Source organism: Nipponia nippon, unplaced genomic scaffold (genome assembly GCF_047370975.1).
Source record: "Nipponia nippon isolate SJK-2023a ecotype South Korea unplaced genomic scaffold, ASM4737097v1 scaffold_83, whole genome shotgun sequence".
Taxonomy (NCBI): domain Eukaryota; kingdom Metazoa; phylum Chordata; class Aves; order Pelecaniformes; family Threskiornithidae; genus Nipponia; species Nipponia nippon.
Window position 1 is genome coordinate 151,083 of NW_028262406.1, and position 18,660 is coordinate 169,742.

At 60.2% G+C, this 18,660-nt stretch overlaps 1 protein-coding gene across 1 annotated transcript in view; it reads right to left on the minus strand.

Annotated features, from left to right (window-relative positions):
* The window catches only part of LOC148050416 (uncharacterized), a 44,359-nt gene that overhangs the window by 6,330 nt on the left and 19,369 nt on the right, over window positions 1–18,660 (minus strand). Inside the window, exons 12-24 of the mRNA XM_087742822.1 lie at window positions 17,903–18,028; window positions 17,345–17,506; window positions 16,845–16,934; window positions 16,334–16,473; window positions 15,897–16,059; window positions 9,585–9,710; window positions 9,027–9,188; window positions 8,526–8,615; window positions 8,015–8,154; window positions 7,578–7,740; window positions 1,258–1,383; window positions 700–861; window positions 199–288 (exon numbers count right to left, since the gene is read on the minus strand). Coding sequence (XP_087598948.1) covers window positions 199–288; window positions 700–861; window positions 1,258–1,383; window positions 7,578–7,740; window positions 8,015–8,154; window positions 8,526–8,615; window positions 9,027–9,188; window positions 9,585–9,710; window positions 15,897–16,059; window positions 16,334–16,473; window positions 16,845–16,934; window positions 17,345–17,506; window positions 17,903–18,028 — 1,740 coding nt within the window. The remainder of the gene's footprint in view (window positions 1–198; window positions 289–699; window positions 862–1,257; window positions 1,384–7,577; window positions 7,741–8,014; window positions 8,155–8,525; window positions 8,616–9,026; window positions 9,189–9,584; window positions 9,711–15,896; window positions 16,060–16,333; window positions 16,474–16,844; window positions 16,935–17,344; window positions 17,507–17,902; window positions 18,029–18,660) is intronic.

The window sequence follows — 18,660 nt, forward strand, 5'->3', positions numbered from 1 at the left end:
TCCGCACCCCGGCACCCTGCGCTACCCCAGCTCGCAGCCCGGTACTCCTTTCCCTGCCACAGCGCCTGGCCCAGCCGCACAGCCCTCGCCTCTGCTGCACTGACCGCCTCCCCTTTACTTGCCAGAGGCCGCAAGTAAAGCCCCAGCCTTTGGCACCGTGCCGCTCACAGGGGTCCACCAACACGCCGCTTTGCCTACCTCCTCTCGCACAAACATTTTCTCTGCCTCCAGCTTCAGCGTGGTCAGGTACTGCCTGTACTCATTGAACTCCTTCAGAGTGCAAACCACCTAGGGAGAGAGGAGGGGAGATATCCCCCAACAACTCTCAACCCACCTACGTAGACTCTCTTCCCCAAAACACACCAAACCCAGGAGCTGCTCCTCTCCACACCCTCCCCTCCCCTCCCCTCCCTTCCTCGCTGCCGGGGACCCTGACTCCCCCCGCCGCCAGGGCTCAGCGGTGCTCCTCGCCCCAGCACCACGCCTCACGCCGGCTGCCTCCTCAACACTCGGGCAGCGCGGGGCGGACGGAGAAGAGCAGGACTGCGACTTGCCCGAGGGATGCTGCCGCCACTTCTGCTCCCAGCAAAACCAGCCCCACAGCCCTGGGCCCTCTGACAGCAACAGCCGGCTGCAGCAAGCGCTCTGGGAACCCCGCTTGATGAGCGCTGCTTTTAGCAGCCCCACCTCCAAACCTACTTTGCCATCACTGGTGATGGAACCCTCTCTCTTCAGCCTCCGCAGGTTGTCCTTGCGATTGTGGTAGGCCCGCAGATGCGGGTCATGCAGGCTGTTGTATTCCGTGCTCAGCTGGCGGCAGCATGGATCTCCCAGATTGAAATAACCAGAGGGCTGCTGAAGCTGTAAGAGACATTGCCCAGACTAGGAAGGAGGCAGGAGACAGCAGCGCTTGTCAAAAGGGGAAGGTACTTGCAAGACCCACACTCTTCTCCAGCCTTCGGAAGGCACACAGAACCCCACAGCCAGACTGCAGGGCCACGCTGGACCGCGCTAGGCTGCACCAGGCTGGGCTGGGATGGGCGGGGCTGGGATCGGGGAGAGAACACAAACCCCACCAGCACAGTAGGCATCCGAGGCCACCGGCAAGAACTGCAGACCTCAAAGGAACCTTCAGACTGAAAAGTTCAAGCCCAGCCCTTAAAACGCAGGTCCGCGCCAGGCAGCCACGACCTCCCCTCTACTCCCTCCAAAAAAAGGAGGAGGGCTGGCTCTTCTACCCCTTCCCACTTCCTTTACCTTTTCCCCCAGCTTTGTCCTGCAGAAGACAGGCTTGGAGCCAGGCACCACAGGGATCTTGACACCAAGCGGGAGGTCCAGCAGCCCACTCCCTCCTCCTGACACTGACGGTCTCCTCTTCCCGAGCTACAAAGAGGGACGAGACACTCGTCGGCACTCAGCCGCTAGCTCCAGAAGCCTCCTGCACGGCACTTGCTAGAAAGGCTCTCCCAAGACTCCAACCAAGCGGAGCGCCAAGAGCGGCCCAGTCAAAGGCTGCTCTCTGCTTCCTCCACCACGGCCCCACAGCTCCCATCCCTTCCTCAACCCACGGCCGCGTCCTTTCGCACCGACCCCTCCCACCTGCTTAGACGCAAGCCAGGCTGGGCAGCGAGGCAGGACGCCCTGCAAACTCTCCCCAGACCAGCCACCTCTGCATCCCTCCCAGCTCCCTGCGCACGCCCCAGGCCCCCACAGCAGCCCTGCCTGTCCCACGCTCCCGGCATCAGCCCTCTCCTTCGCACCGTTCCTCACCTCTCCCCTCTTCCGCACCGCGTCCACGTTTCCCATGACACCAGTGAGACGCTGCTCCATGGCTCCTTCCAAGAGCTCTCCGAGAGCTCCGACCCTGCGCTGGCTCCTCTTGCTCCAGAGGCACCCAGCTGTGGCCACTACAGCCGCTCTCCCAGCGAGCGGCTATATAGAGCCAGCGCGCATTCTTGCATCATCATCGCCTTGCTGGGCCACTGCATTGTTGCATCAGCGCCTCGCTAGGCCGCCGCCCAGCTGCTGCCCGGCCACCCTGCAGGCCCCTCGGGACACGCACGGGGGCCACCCGCTCTCGCTCACCCGCCTCTTCATCTCCTGCACAAACAGCAATTTGCCAATTAGCAAAACTACTAACCGCTTCTGCCTTCGGAAAGGAATTGGTGGAAATTTGGCTATGTGCAAACAAGGCACGGAAAGTCGGGCTGCCCAGCTGCTCTGGGACTTGTACCCTAGGTGCGCTTCTCCCTAACATTACCAGAGTCAATGAAATGAACGCAGGGCTACGGATAGGAGCACCTAGGAACAGGCATCGAAGAAGCCACAATCCGTTCATTCATCGGCCAGCTGGCTTCCATTCCTTTACCAGGTGCTTTCTTCCTTGCTTAGCAGTTAGTGAACTTGCAAAAGCAACAGCCAATATTTTGGCACTTTCTGAACAAATAGGGAATGAGACTTCTGATGCGATCCAAGCCTGTCCAGGCGACACCTGAAAATCATAACGCGGATTGGAAAGATATGCAGGTGTTGCTTAATACTTTACTTCTCCCCGAGGAGAAGGGAATGGTGTTAGGCAAAGCTCCGGAGGACAGCATGAGGTTAAACACCAGGGAGGGTCCGGATCGTCTTCTGCCTGCACAAGAACCTGCCTGGCATCCAAAGACGGCAGCAGGGTGACTGATGATTAAACAGTATCAGCAGTTCCTTTTGTGTGGGGTAAAGCAGGGGGTACCTAGATCTACAAATCTTGCCAAGTTCTATCAGGGGGTACAGAGTGAAAATGAGGACCCCTCTACTTTCTAGGAGAGGCTGTGTGAAACTGCTAGAAAACGGATGGATTGGAATGCGGATGATGAAGCAAATGGGAGGGTGTTCAACACCGTCTTTCTTGGGCAGTAGGCGCAGGAGAGAAGGAGAAGGTTACAGAAAGTCGATGGGGACAGGGCTATGTCGCTAACTGGGATGAGAGAGAAAGGAAAGAGCAACAGAGAACAGAAGGAAGTTGCAAGCATCTTTGCTGGCAGCAGCAAGAAACGGCCAGAATAGTAGAAGGAAAGGTAGGGGTGGAAGTGGAGTAAGAGGGGGTCGAGGCAGAATGACGCCGGGAAGAGGTTCACAAAACCTAACCCTGGTGGGGCCAAAGCAATGTGCGGCCTCTAAACAGGAGGCAGACTGGAAAAATGAACGCCCGAACCTAAAGGGGCTAGAGGAGCAAGATCGGGTAAGAAATGCCCACCTTATGGCGTCAGAGGATTCGCACGATGAAGGAAGGGCACCGGGGCAAAACACAAAGCATGAAGTGCACTTGCACGGGGGGGGCCGTGTCAACGAATACTCAAAGGCGAACGCTAACAAGGCATGTCACGGCCAAAGCCAACAGGCTCGCTACATTGGAAAAAGGAATGCCTGGGAGGTCTTCAAATTGCATTAGAAGGAATCAAGAGTGTAACACGGGGTCCTTCTCGGGCTCCCAGCTCCAAGGCACCTTTATCGCTGACAATGCAAGGGGTTTTAGCTAGCGTGCGCTTCCGCTGCCTTCTTGCCGCTGCCCACGCACAAACGGCAAGAAAAGAAAATGCAAACAATCCATTTTGCTAACACCGGCTGCTGCCCGCACAGCCCTGCAGGCCCGTCGGGACACGCACGTGGGCCACCCGCTCTCGCTCCCCCTGCTTTGAGCAGGGGCCCTCGACCACGTGCTGACCTGCTGCCCCTTCTTCCTCCTCCTACCTCTTCTTCCCAGCCTTGGCCTTCGGAGGACAGGGCTGCAGCTGGGCCCTGTCACGGCCAAAGCAGCCTCCACTCGGGGAACAGCCCTGAATTCGAGTTTCGGCCCCTGGCTCTCAACGGCTAATTCCTGACTTGCGGCTTCACAAGCACAAACAAAGGACGCAGGAAACCCCTCTCCTCCCCTTTCCTCAGGCTCAGGGTACATGTTACCGGAATCGTCCGAAACAAAGAATGCTGAAAATAAGCAAGAACCAACTGAAGCCCCCTCCGGCCTCTGGCCCGCGGCGCCTCCTAGGCCGACCTCCACAGGCGGCCCCCCGCCCCGCCCCCCCAACCGCCATGTGTGCCCCGCACATCCCCCACCTTTCTCCTGTAGAGGACGGGCTGGGAGCCCACTCCAGCCAGTCTGGAGGGGAAAACAGGACACAAGGGCAGAGAGAAAGGCAGACGCAGGGCCCTGGTGGCGACCCAGAGGCATGCAAAGGGCTCGGCCTGCCCACCCAAAGGCACACCCAGGGCTCTGGGCCGCACCACATCTGCAGCTCCAGGCCGCACCAAAGGGCACACGGAAATGGAGGGCCTTGGGAGGCACCGGAAGGCCCTTTGGTGGCCCCTCGCTTGCCCCAAAAGGCCCACGCTGGGCCCTAGGGCCCACGGAAAGGCAAACAGAGGCGCCTCGAGGAGACAAGAGGAGAAGAGCAGGGGGCTAGGCAAGATGAAAAGCTGAAGGGCGCTCCCTTCATGGGACACCAAAAGCGGGCCCTGGGTGGGAACCCAAAGGCCCATCAGGAGCACTTGATGGGACGAGAGAAGAAATGCCCAGAACAAGGCGCCAGCCTTCAACAGCACCTACAGATCCCACTCACAGAAGGCAGGAGTATAGCTTTACAGAGCTTCACTAGCCCCTCAGCTAGCCCGGCCACAAAGCTTTCTCAACAAGGCAAAAGCGCTGCCTGCTCTTCTCTTCCCTACTGCAGATGCCCTGTCAAACTGCGTCTTAGCCTGACCGAGGCTGTAGGAGGGAGGCAGGCGAGGGAAAACATGGCAGGGAAAACGCCCAGGCACACTATGGCCTGGCATGAATAAAGACAGGCACAAGCAAGCCCCTGGGAGAAAACTCTTTATTCTCTGCCTGGGGGAGCTGCCCGCGCGCTCTCTGGCCCTGGAGCCGCACGCCTCCTCAGGACACCCTCCACAAGGCTCCCAGCTACCGCCCTCTTCAATGACTCGGGCTGCACGGGCTCCTCCAGGAGCAGCTTTAAACGCACCGGTCTGCGCCATGCTCCTGCCTGCCTAGGGGGCTTCGGACCCGCTGGAGGCACGGGCTGCCTCGGAAACTGCGCGCCCGTGCAGGGGAGGCTGCCTGCCGTGCTCCCCGCCCTCAGGATACGCACACTTTCACACGCGGGCACTGAAGACCTTGCTGGGGCTCCGCAGGTGTCATCCACGGACTTTGGCAGGTCTTCCGGTGCCCGGCGAGCATCTCGCTCAGGGCCTCGCAGGACAGGTGGGAGGAGAGGAGCTGACCTCTCCTCTTTCAATTCGCCTGCTGCCTCTGAAGGCCTGACTGTTGCAGGCAGACGGAGAGGTGGCAAGACCTTCCTTGCTGGAAGCGTCGCCGAGTCTTCCTTGCCCTTCCTTTCTGCCTCTAACTTCTTCCTCACGGTTGCCACAACTTCAAGCACAACGCTTCGGGCATAGCCCATCAATTCCGCATCCAGCTGCTGAACTCTGCAGATGGCCTTTTGGATGCTCTCCTCGGCAAGCTCACGACTCACTCGGGAGACGGCAGCACCGTTTTGCAGCGGTTGCAACACGGGCAACTTTGCTCTCTTGCTTGCTTCTGGCAGCTGCTCTTCCCAGCCTCTGCGTGATCCTTGTCCTTCTCTCACGCCCTGAAGCTTCAGGATCTCAGAAAACTCACAGCAAAAGTCCTCTTCAAACTGAGAAGCTACAAACGATGACAAGGTGGACCTAACACTTGCAATGGCCTCTTTGGTCCTTTGCTCAAGACAGGACCGCCAAGATGCTCTCTCGGAAGCTGCTACTTCCGCCTCCCCCGCCTGCCTGACGGCCCTGCCTCAGCTGCAGCACACCTCCACGATGCCAAAAGCTCCCCAAACCTCTCCAGCACGGTCGCCACAATCTCTCCAGCCACCACTCTCATTTTCTCCCGGCCATCCGCGGGACAAGCGTCCAAAGGCTCTGCCTCTCTGGCACTGCCAAACAACCTTCCGCTGACCTCACGGGGAGCCCTCCTCAAGACGTGGACGCACTGAGCCAGCGCCTTCACCCGCTCCAGCACTTCCTCGACCATGCTCTCAGCCACCTCTTTGAGCTCCTGGTCTTCTGCCAGCGCAGCCCGCAGCAGCGCAGCCTCTATGCTCTTAGGCGCTTCTTCTCCGGCACGCTTCGGACACTACAATGAGGAGCACTTGATGAGTCAACGTGGTCCTTCACCTCCCTTTGCTTTCCTCTTCCTCCTCACAAGACGCCTGCCCACACGAGTCCCTACCAGTCAAGCTTGAAACACTTCTCTCTAGGCCTTCTCTCTAGGCCACCTGGCCCACGCAGCTTGCGGCTCTCCCGCGGCCAGGAGACAAGTGCTGGGGGCACTTCTCAGAATCAAGCACGTGACATTTTCCTTAGAGCAAAGGGTGCTCTAGCCCCTTCCGCCCGCACCTCGGCACGCTCAACCAGCTGCCGGGGGCCCTGAACTGCAAGCTACTGCCTGCCTGGCTACCGCTGATCGTGGCCAGAGGACAGGCCCCAGGGCACAGCAGGCCCCCCCACGGGACGCTACTTCCAACGCGCTCCTTCGCTCCAGCCGCGGGAGACGCTGCGCACAGTTGAAGAGCGGAGGCAAAGCCGTGGAAGGTACTGCGCCACGCTCTTGGCTCCAGGCTCTTCTGCCACGGGTCCCACGCACTCCTGGGAAACTGCTGCCCTGCACGAGGGTGGCCCCTTGGCCCCTTTGCGAGGCCAAACGCCAAGAACGCTGCTTTTCCGAGCAGAAAAGGAAACCATCCTTTTTCTTGTGGCGCCTGGCTCTTGGCTGCCAGCCCAAGGAAACATCCTTGGGACCGGAGGCACTCTCAAAGTCCACCGTGGGCTGCCAGCCTCGGGCAAACTGGGCAAGAAGGCGCGAGTCAAGAACAGAGCCAGGCAGCGGCCTCAAATTGTCCTCTCCCGTCATTTGCTCTTTTGCAGCTTGACAGCCTGGCTGCCACGGCAGAAGGAGCTTAACCCTTCACCCTGGCGTCCATACCACCCCACACCACCGGCAAACGCTTCCCGACACGCTGTTGCAGGGGATGGACCTGGGCAACAGTTAGCGGGGCCCCCACTAAGGAGAACAGGGCAACAGCAGGCTCTCCGCTAAGCTAATCCAAGACCTCCTTGAAGAGAAAACCAGCCCAACAAAGCCCAAGCACCACCACTGTCAGCTTCAGCGACGCTGCAACTTTGCAACCAGAGCTTTGCAACCAGATGCAAAACCAGCACCAGGGACCGTGCGGCCATTGAGTGCACCTCACACGTTCATGTTAAATGTGCCAGTCTGCGTGCAGAAGCGGCCACTGAGAGTGCCCAGGCACAGGCAGAAAGGGACAGTGCCTCGAGTCCGAGGGACACAGGAAGGAAAGCGACCGCTTCTTGCTCTCTGACAGCCACCCGCAAACGCACACACCAGCCACGCACCACCTCCTCAGCAACCAGGCACCGCTTGCAAGCCCCCAGCGCCTGAGGGGGGGGGGGGGGGGGCAGCACCCTCTCCTGAGGCCCGGGTACCAGCGAGCTGCCGCACAGCAGAGGCGGCCCCCTGCATCCACCCGGCTCCTACTCACCGCCTTCCCTTTGACAGCGGACTTCTCAGACCTGCTCCGCGTGCCTGGCTGTCTCCTCTCTCCCAGCTGCTGCTGCTGCTGGCACTCGACCTGCCGGAGGAGGCGTTGCTCTTTTTCAAGAGCCTCCAGTCTTTCAATCCGCTTCTTGAGCCCAGTCAGGTGCCTGTCAAGAGAAAGAAGGCAGCTGAGAAGGAGCCAGTTTCCGCTCAGACACTCCCATCAGCCTGCTCCGGCTTGCTTTGCTCCACTAGACCCCGCAGCAGCTTCCACATGCCACTCCAAGGCTCCAAACGCAGACTGCGCCAACGTGTTCGCAGCCGCCAACGCCCCCTTCCACCGACGGGCTTTGCTTGTTTACTGCAACAAGGACGCTCCAGGACTTCTCTCAGGGACCACGCACCCCCTTCAAGAGCAACCCTCGCTTGCCCTTTGCTTACCTCTGCCTCCTCTGCCTCTCGCCACCTGGCAAACTCTTTCTTTGCTCCCGCAGCAGCCACTCTCGCAGGCGAGAAACATCAGTCCCTCCCGGCACTTCCCAGCCATCCTCTAATTGCGCCAGCTCTTGACGAAGCTTCTTCTGAAAGGTGACACCAGGCTGTGGCTTGCTGTTGCCTGCACGAGCGCTCACGCCCCTGCGCGCTCAGGCCTCCCGCGGGCCCAGGACACCGCTCTGCTTCGGCCACGCCACGAGGGCCCAAGAGAAATGCTTCCCTCGGCACTCCGCGGGCTTCCACGTGACTTTCCTGCCCATCCGCACCCCGGCACCCTGCGCTACCCCAGCTCGCAGCCCGGTACTCCTTTCCCTGCCACAGCGCCTGGCCCAGCCGCACAGCCCTCGCCTCTGCTGCACTGACCGCCTCCCCTTTACTTGCCAGAGGCCGCAAGTAAAGCCCCAGCCTTTGGCACCGTGCCGCTCACAGGGGTCCACCAACACGCCGCTTTGCCTACCTCCTCTCGCACAAACATTTTCTCTGCCTCCAGCTTCAGCGTGGTCAGGTACTGCCTGTACTCATTGAACTCCTTCAGAGTGCAAACCACCTAGGGAGAGAGGAGGGGAGATATCCCCCAACAACTCTCAACCCACCTACGTAGACTCTCTTCCCCAAAACACACCAAACCCAGGAGCTGCTCCTCTCCACACCCTCCCCTCCCCTCCCCTCCCTTCCTCGCTGCCGGGGACCCTGACTCCCCCCGCCGCCAGGGCTCAGCGGTGCTCCTCGCCCCAGCGCCACGCCTCACGCCGGCTGCCTCCTCAACACTCGGGCAGCGCGGGGCGGACGGAGAAGAGCAGGACTGCGACTTGCCCGAGGGATGCTGCCGCCACTTCTGCTCCCAGCAAGACCAGCCCCACAGCCCTGGGCCCTCTGACAGCAACAGCCGGCTGCAGCAAGCGCTCTGGGAACCCCGCTTGATGAGCGCTGCTTTTAGCAGCCCCACCTCCAAACCTACTTTGCCATCACTGGTGATGGAACCCTCTCTCTTCAGCCTCCGCAGGTTGTCCTTGCGATTGTGGTAGGCCCGCAGATGCGGGTCATGCAGGCTGTTGTATTCCGTGCTCAGCTGGCGGCAGCATGGATCTCCCAGATTGAAATAACCAGAGGGCTGCTGAAGCTGTAAGAGACATTGCCCAGACTAGGAAGGAGGCAGGAGACAGCAGCGCTTGTCAAAAGGGGAAGGTACTTGCAAGACCCACACTCTTCTCCAGCCTTCGGAAGGCACACAGAACCCCACAGCCAGACTGCAGGGCCACGCTGGACCGCGCTAGGCTGCACCAGGCTGGGCTGGGATGGGCGGGGCTGGGATCGGGGAGAGAACACAAACCCCACCAGCACAGTAGGCATCCGAGGCCACCGGCAAGAACTGCAGACCTCAAAGGAACCTTCAGACTGAAGAGTTCAAGCCCAGCCCTTAAAACGCAGGTCCGCGCCAGGCAGCCACGACCTCCCCTCTACTCCCTCCAAAAAAAGGAGGAGGGCTGGCTCTTCTACCCCTTCCCACTTCCTTTACCTTTTCCCCCAGCTTTGTCCTGCAGAAGACAGGCTTGGAGCCAGGCACCACAGGGATCTTGACACCAAGCGGGAGGTCCAGCAGCCCACTCCCTCCTCCTGACACTGACGGTCTCCTCTTCCCGAGCTACAAAGAGGGACGAGACACTCGTCGGCACTCAGCCGCTAGCTCCAGAAGCCTCCTGCACGGCACTTGCTAGAAAGGCTCTCCCAAGACTCCAACCAAGCGGAGCGCCAAGAGCGGCCCAGTCAAAGGCTGCTCTCTGCTTCCTCCACCACGGCCCCACAGCTCCCATCCCTTCCTCAACCCACGGCCGCGTCCTTTCGCACCGACCCCTCCCACCTGCTTAGACGCAAGCCAGGCTGGGCAGCGAGGCAGGACGCCCTGCAAACTCTCCCCAGACCAGCCACCTCTGCATCCCTCCCAGCTCCCTGCGCACGCCCCAGGCCCCCACAGCAGCCCTGCCTGTCCCACGCTCCCGGCATCAGCCCTCTCCTTCGCACCGTTCCTCACCTCTCCCCTCTTCCGCACCGCGTCCACGTTTCCCATGACACCAGTGAGACGCTGCTCCATGGCTCCTTCCAAGAGCTCTCCGAGAGCTCCGACCCTGCGCTGGCTCCTCTTGCTCCAGAGGCACCCAGCTGTGGCCACTACAGCCGCTCTCCCAGCGAGTGGCTATATAGAGCCAGCGCGCATTCTTGCATCATCATCGCCTTGCTGGGCCACTGCATTGTTGCATCAGCGCCTCGCTAGGCCGCCGCCCAGCTGCTGCCCGGCCACCCTGCAGGCCCCTCGGGACACGCACGGGGGCCACCCGCTCTCGCTCACCCGCCTCTTCATCTCCTGCACAAACAGCAATTTGCCAATTAGCAAAACTACTAACCGCTTCTGCCTTCGGAAAGGAATTGGTGGAAATTTGGCTATGTGCAAACAAGGCACGGAAAGTCGGGCTGCCCAGCTGCTCTGGGACTTGTACCCTAGGTGCGCTTCTCCCTAACATTACCAGAGTCAATGAAATGAACGCAGGGCTACGGATAGGAGCACCTAGGAACAGGCATCGAAGAAGCCACAATCCGTTCATTCATCGGCCAGCTGGCTTCCATTCCTTTACCAGGTGCTTTCTTCCTTGCTTAGCAGTTAGTGAACTTGCAAAAGCAACAGCCAATATTTTGGCACTTTCTGAACAAATAGGGAATGAGACTTCTGATGCGATCCAAGCCTGTCCAGGCGACACCTGAAAATCATAACGCGGATTGGAAAGATATGCAGGTGTTGCTTAATACTTTACTTCTCCCCGAGGAGAAGGGAATGGTGTTAGGCAAAGCTCCGGAGGACAGCATGAGGTTAAACACCAGGGAGGGTCCGGATCGTCTTCTGCCTGCACAAGAACCTGCCTGGCATCCAAAGACGGCAGCAGGGTGACTGATGATTAAACAGTATCAGCAGTTCCTTTTGTGTGGGGTAAAGCAGGGGGTACCTAGATCTACAAATCTTGCCAAGTTCTATCAGGGGGTACAGAGTGAAAATGAGGACCCCTCTACTTTCTAGGAGAGGCTGTGTGAAACTGCTAGAAAACGGATGGATTGGAATGCGGATGATGAAGCAAATGGGAGGGTGTTCAACACCGTCTTTCTTGGGCAGTAGGCGCAGGAGAGAAGGAGAAGGTTACAGAAAGTCGATGGGGACAGGGCTATGTCGCTAACTGGGATGAGAGAGAAAGGAAAGAGCAACAGAGAACAGAAGGAAGTTGCAAGCATCTTTGCTGGCAGCAGCAAGAAACGGCCAGAATAGTAGAAGGAAAGGTAGGGGTGGAAGTGGAGTAAGAGGGGGTCGAGGCAGAATGACGCCGGGAAGAGGTTCACAAAACCTAACCCTGGTGGGGCCAAAGCAATGTGCGGCCTCTAAACAGGAGGCAGACTGGAAAAATGAACGCCCGAACCTAAAGGGGCTAGAGGAGCAAGATCGGGTAAGAAATGCCCACCTTATGGCGTCAGAGGATTCGCACGATGAAGGAAGGGCACCGGGGCAAAACACAAAGCATGAAGTGCACTTGCACGGGGGGGCCGTGTCAACGAATACTCAAAGGCGAACGCTAACAAGGCATGTCACGGCCAAAGCCAACAGGCTCGCTACATTGGAAAAAGGAATGCCTGGGAGGTCTTCAAATTGCATTAGAAGGAATCAAGAGTGTAACACGGGGTCCTTCTCGGGCTCCCAGCTCCAAGGCACCTTTATCGCTGACAATGCAAGGGGTTTTAGCTAGCGTGCGCTTCCGCTGCCTTCTTGCCGCTGCCCACGCACAAACGGCAAGAAAAGAAAATGCAAACAATCCATTTTGCTAACACCGGCTGCTGCCCGCACAGCCCTGCAGGCCCGTCGGGACACGCACGTGGGCCACCCGCTCTCGCTCCCCCTGCTTTGAGCAGGGGCCCTCGACCACGTGCTGACCTGCTGCCCCTTCTTCCTCCTCCTACCTCTTCTTCCCAGCCTTGGCCTTCGGAGGACAGGGCTGCAGCTGGGCCCTGTCACGGCCAAAGCAGCCTCCACTCGGGGAACAGCCCTGAATTCGAGTTTCGGCCCCTGGCTCTCAACGGCTAATTCCTGACTTGCGGCTTCACAAGCACAAACAAAGGACGCAGGAAACCCCTCTCCTCCCCTTTCCTCAGGCTCAGGGTACATGTTACCGGAATCGTCCGAAACAAAGAATGCTGAAAATAAGCAAGAACCAACTGAAGCCCCCTCCGGCCTCTGGCCCGCGGCGCCTCCTAGGCCGACCTCCACAGGCGGCCCCCCGCCCCGCCCCCCCAACCGCCATGTGTGCCCCGCACATCCCCCACCTTTCTCCTGTAGAGGACGGGCTGGGAGCCCACTCCAGCCAGTCTGGAGGGGAAAACAGGACACAAGGGCAGAGAGAAAGGCAGACGCAGGGCCCTGGTGGCGACCCAGAGGCATGCAAAGGGCTCGGCCTGCCCACCCAAAGGCACACCCAGGGCTCTGGGCCGCACCACATCTGCAGCTCCAGGCCGCACCAAAGGGCACACGGAAATGGAGGGCCTTGGGAGGCACCGGAAGGCCCTTTGGTGGCCCCTCGCTTGCCCCAAAAGGCCCACGCTGGGCCCTAGGGCCCACGGAAAGGCAAACAGAGGCGCCTCGAGGAGACAAGAGGAGAAGAGCAGGGGGCTAGGCAAGATGAAAAGCTGAAGGGCGCTCCCTTCATGGGACACCAAAAGCGGGCCCTGGGTGGGAACCCAAAGGCCCATCAGGAGCACTTGATGGGACGAGAGAAGAAATGCCCAGAACAAGGCGCCAGCCTTCAACAGCACCTACAGATCCCACTCACAGAAGGCAGGAGTATAGCTTTACAGAGCTTCACCAGCCCCTCAGCTAGCCCGGCCACAAAGCTTTCTCAACAAGGCAAAAGCGCTGCCTGCTCTTCTCTTCCCTACTGCAGATGCCCTGTCAAACTGCGTCTTAGCCTGACCGAGGCTGTAGGAGGGAGACAGGCGAGGGAAAACATGGCAGGGAAAACGCCCAGGCACACTATGGCCTGGCATGAATAAAGACAGGCACAAGCAAGCCCCTGGGAGAAAACTCTTTATTCTCTGCCTGGGGGAGCTGCCCGCGCGCTCTCTGGCCCTGGAGCCGCACGCCTCCTCAGGACACCCTCCACAAGGCTCCCAGCTACCGCCCTCTTCAATGACTCGGGCTGCACGGGCTCCTCCAGGAGCAGCTTTAAACGCACCGGTCTGCGCCATGCTCCTGCCTGCCTAGGGGGCTTCGGACCCGCTGGAGGCACGGGCTGCCTCGGAAACTGCGCGCCCGTGCAGGGGAGGCTGCCTGCCGTGCTCCCCGCCCTCAGGATACGCACACTTTCACACGCGGGCACTGAAGACCTTGCTGGGGCTCCGCAGGTGTCATCCACGGACTTTGGCAGGTCTTCCGGTGCCCGGCGAGCATCTCGCTCAGGGCCTCGCAGGACAGGTGGGAGGAGAGGAGCTGACCTCTCCTCTTTCAATTCGCCTGCTGCCTCTGAAGGCCTGACTGTTGCAGGCAGACGGAGAGGTGGCAAGACCTTCCTTGCTGGAAGCGTCGCCGAGTCTTCCTTGCCCTTCCTTTCTGCCTCTAACTTCTTCCTCACGGTTGCCACAACTTCAAGCACAACGCTTCGGGCATAGCCCATCAATTCCGCATCCAGCTGCTGAACTCTGCAGATGGCCTTTTGGATGCTCTCCTCGGCAAGCTCACGACTCACTCGGGAGACGGCAGCACCGTTTTGCAGCGGTTGCAACACGGGCAACTTTGCTCTCTTGCTTGCTTCTGGCAGCTGCTCTTCCCAGCCTCTGCGTGATCCTTGTCCTTCTCTCACGCCCTGAAGCTTCAGGATCTCAGAAAACTCACAGCAAAAGTCCTCTTCAAACTGAGAAGCTACAAACGATGACAAGGTGGACCTAACACTTGCAATGGCCTCTTTGGTCCTTTGCTCAAGACAGGACCGCCAAGATGCTCTCTCGGAAGCTGCTACTTCCGCCTCCCCCGCCTGCCTGACGGCCCTGCCTCAGCTGCAGCACACCTCCACGATGCCAAAAGCTCCCCAAACCTCTCCAGCACGGTCGCCACAATCTCTCCAGCCACCACTCTCATTTTCTCCCGGCCATCCGCGGGACAAGCGTCCAAAGGCTCTGCCTCTCTGGCACTGCCAAACAACCTTCCGCTGACCTCACGGGGAGCCCTCCTCAAGACGTGGACGCACTGAGCCAGCGCCTTCACCCGCTCCAGCACTTCCTCGACCATGCTCTCAGCCACCTCTTTGAGCTCCTGGTCTTCTGCCAGCGCAGCCCGCAGCAGCGCAGCCTCTATGCTCTTAGGCGCTTCTTCTCCGGCACGCTTCGGACACTACAATGAGGAGCACTTGATGAGTCAACGTGGTCCTTCACCTCCCTTTGCTTTCCTCTTCCTCCTCACAAGACGCCTGCCCACACGAGTCCCTACCAGTCAAGCTTGAAACACTTCTCTCTAGGCCTTCTCTCTAGGCCACCTGGCCCACGCAGCTTGCGGCTCTCCCGCGGCCAGGAGACAAGTGCTGGGGGCACTTCTCAGAATCAAGCACGTGACATTTTCCTTAGAGCAAAGGGTGCTCTAGCCCCTTCCGCCCGCACCTCGGCACGCTCAACCAGCTGCCGGGGGCCCTGAACTGCAAGCTACTGCCTGCCTGGCTACCGCTGATCGTGGCCAGAGGACAGGCCCCAGGGCACAGCAGGCCCCCCACGGGACGCTACTTCCAACGCGCTCCTTCGCTCCAGCCGCGGGAGACGCTGCGCACAGTTGAAGAGCGGAGGCAAAGCCGTGGAAGGTACTGCGCCACGCTCTTGGCTCCAGGCTCTTCTGCCACGGGTCCCACGCACTCCTGGGAAACTGCTGCCCTGCACGAGGGTGGCCCCTTGGCCCCTTTGCGAGGCCAAACGCCAAGAACGCTGCTTTTCCGAGCAGAAAAGGAAACCATCCTTTTTCTTGTGGCGCCTGGCTCTTGGCTGCCAGCCCAAGGAAACATCCTTGGGACCGGAGGCACTCTCAAAGTCCACCGTGGGCTGCCAGCCTCGGGCAAACTGGGCAAGAAGGCGCGAGTCAAGAACAGAGCCAGGCAGCGGCCTCAAATTGTCCTCTCCCGTCATTTGCTCTTTTGCAGCTTGACAGCCTGGCTGCCACGGCAGAAGGAGCTTAACCCTTCACCCTGGCGTCCATACCACCCCACACCACCGGCAAACGCTTCCCGACACGCTGTTGCAGGGGATGGACCTGGGCAACAGTTAGCGGGGCCCCCACTAAGGAGAACAGGGCAACAGCAGGCTCTCCGCTAAGCTAATCCAAGACCTCCTTGAAGAGAAAACCAGCCCAACAAAGCCCAAGCACCACCACTGTCAGCTTCAGCGACGCTGCAACTTTGCAACCAGAGCTTTGCAACCAGATGCAAAACCAGCACCAGGGACCGTGCGGCCATTGAGTGCACCTCACACGTTCATGTTAAATGTGCCAGTCTGCGTGCAGAAGCGGCCACTGAGAGTGCCCAGGCACAGGCAGAAAGGGACAGTGCCTCGAGTCCGAGGGACACAGGAAGGAAAGCGACCGCTTCTTGCTCTCTGACAGCCACCCGCAAACGCACACACCAGCCACGCACCACCTCCTCAGCAACCAGGCACCGCTTGCAAGCCCCCAGCGCCTGGGGGGGGGGGGGCAGCACCCTCTCCTGAGGCCCGGGTACCAGCGAGCTGCCGCACAGCAGAGGCGGCCCCCTGCATCCACCCGGCTCCTACTCACCGCCTTCCCTTTGACAGCGGACTTCTCAGACCTGCTCCGCGTGCCTGGCTGTCTCCTCTCTCCCAGCTGCTGCTGCTGCTGGCACTCGACCTGCCGGAGGAGGCGTTGCTCTTTTTCAAGAGCCTCCAGTCTTTCAATCCGCTTCTTGAGCCCAGTCAGGTGCCTGTCAAGAGAAAGAAGGCAGCTGAGAAGGAGCCAGTTTCCGCTCAGACACTCCCATCAGCCTGCTCCGGCTTGCTTTGCTCCACTAGACCCCGCAGCAGCTTCCACATGCCACTCCAAGGCTCCAAACGCAGACTGCGCCAACGTGTTCGCAGCCGCCAACGCCCCCTTCCACCGACGGGCTTTGCTTGTTTACTGCAACAAGGACGCTCCAGGACTTCTCTCAGGGACCACGCACCCCCTTCAAGAGCAACCCTCGCTTGCCCTTTGCTTACCTCTGCCTCCTCTGCCTCTCGCCACCTGGCAAACTCTTTCTTTGCTCCCGCAGCAGCCACTCTCGCAGGCGAGAAACATCAGTCCCTCCCGGCACTTCCCAGCCATCCTCTAATTGCGCCAGCTCTTGACGAAGCTTCTTCTGAAAGGTGACACCAGGCTGTGGCTTGCTGTTGCCTGCACGAGCGCTCACGCCCCTGCGCGCTCAGGCCTCCCGCGGGCCCAGGACACCGCTCTGCTTCGGCCACGCCACGAGGGCCCAAGAGAAATGCTTCCCTCGGCACTCCGCGGGCTTCCACGTGACTTTCCTGCCCATCCGCACCCCGGCACCCTGCGCTACCCCAGCTCGCAGCCCGGTACTCCTTTCCCTGCCACAGCGCCTGGCCCAGCCGCACAGCCCTCGCCTCTGCTGCACTGACCGCCTCCCCTTTACTTGCCAGAGGCCGCAAGTAAAGCCCCAGCCTTTGGCACCGTGCCGCTCACAGGGGTCCACCAACACGCCGCTTTGCCTACCTCCTCTCGCACAAACATTTTCTCTGCCTCCAGCTTCAGCGTGGTCAGGTACTGCCTGTACTCATTGAACTCCTTCAGAGTGCAAACCACCTAGGGAGAGAGGAGGGGAGATATCCCCCAACAACTCTCAACCCACCTACGTAGACTCTCTTCCCCAAAACACACCAAACCCAGGAGCTGCTCCTCTCCACACCCTCCCCTCCCCTCCCCTCCCTTCCTCGCTGCCGGGGACCCTGACTCCCCCGCCGCCAGGGCTCAGCGGTGCTCCTCGCCCCAGCGCCACGCCTCACGCCGGCTGCCTCCTCAACACTCGGGCAGCGCGGGGCGGACGGAGAAGAGCAGGACTGCGACTTGCCCGAGGGATGCTGCCGCCACTTCTGCTCCCAGCAAAACCAGCCCCACAGCCCTGGGCCCTCTGACAGCAACAGCCGGCTGCAGCAAGCGCTCTGGGAACCCCGCTTGATGAGCGCTGCTTTTAGCAGCCCCACCTCCAAACCTACTTTGCCATCACTGGTGATGGAACCCTCTCTCTTCAGCCTCCGCAGGTTGTCCTTGCGATTGTGGTAGGCCCGCAGATGCGGGTCATGCAGGCTGTTGTATTCCGTGCTCAGCTGGCGGCAGCATGGATCTCCCAGATTGAAATAACCAGAGGGCTGCTGAAGCTGTAAGAGACATTGCCCAGACTAGGAAGGAGGCAGGAGACAGCAGCGCTTGTCAAAAGGGGAAGGTACTTGCAAGACCCACACTCTTCTCCAGCCTTCGGAAGGCACACAGAACCCCACAGCCAGACTGCAGGGCCACGCTGGACCGCGCTAGGCTGCACCAGGCTGGGCTGGGATGGGCGGGGCTGGGATCGGGGAGAGAACACAAACCCCACCAGCACAGTAGGCATCCGAGGCCACCGGCAAGAACTGCAGACCTCAAAGGAACCTTCAGACTGAAAAGTTCAAGCCCAGCCCTTAAAACGCAGGTCCGCGCCAGGCAGCCACGACCTCCCCTCTACTCCCTCCAAAAAAAGGAGGAGGGCTGGCTCTTCTACCCCTTCCCACTTCCTTTACCTTTTCCCCCAGCTTTGTCCTGCAGAAGACAGGCTTGGAGCCAGGCACCACAGGGATCTTGACACCAAGCGGGAGGTCCAGCAGCCCACTCCCTCCTCCTGACACTGACGGTCTCCTCTTCCCGAGCTACAAAGAGGGACGAGACACTCGTCGGCACTCAGCCGCTAGCTCCAGAAGCCTCCTGCACGGCACTTGCTAGAAAGGCTCTCCCAAGACTCCAACCAAGCGGAGCGCCAAGAGCGGCCCAGTCAAAGGCTGCTCTCTGCTTCCTCCACCACGGCCCCACAGCTCCCATCCCTTCCTCAACCCACGGCCGCGTCCTTTCGCACCGACCCCTCCCACCTGCTTAGACGCAAGCCAGGCTGGGCAGCGAGGCAGGACGCCCTGCAAACTCTCCCCAGACCAGCCACCTCTGCATCCCTCCCAGCTCCCTGCGCACGCCCCAGGCCCCTACAGCAGCCCTGCCTGTCCCACGCTCCCGGCATCAGCCCTCTCCTTCGCACCGTTCCTCACCTCTCCCCTCTTCCGCACCGCGTCCACGTTTCCCATGACACCAGTGAGACGCTGCTCCATGGCTCCTTCCAAGAGCTCTCCGAGAGCTCCGACCCTGCGCTGGCTCCTCTTGCTCCAGAGGCACCCAGCTGTGGCCACCACAGCCGCTCTCCCAGCGAGCGGCTATATAGAGCCAGCGCGCATTCTTGCATCATCATCGCCTTGCTGGGCCACTGCATTGTTGCATCAGCGCCTCGCTAGGCCAC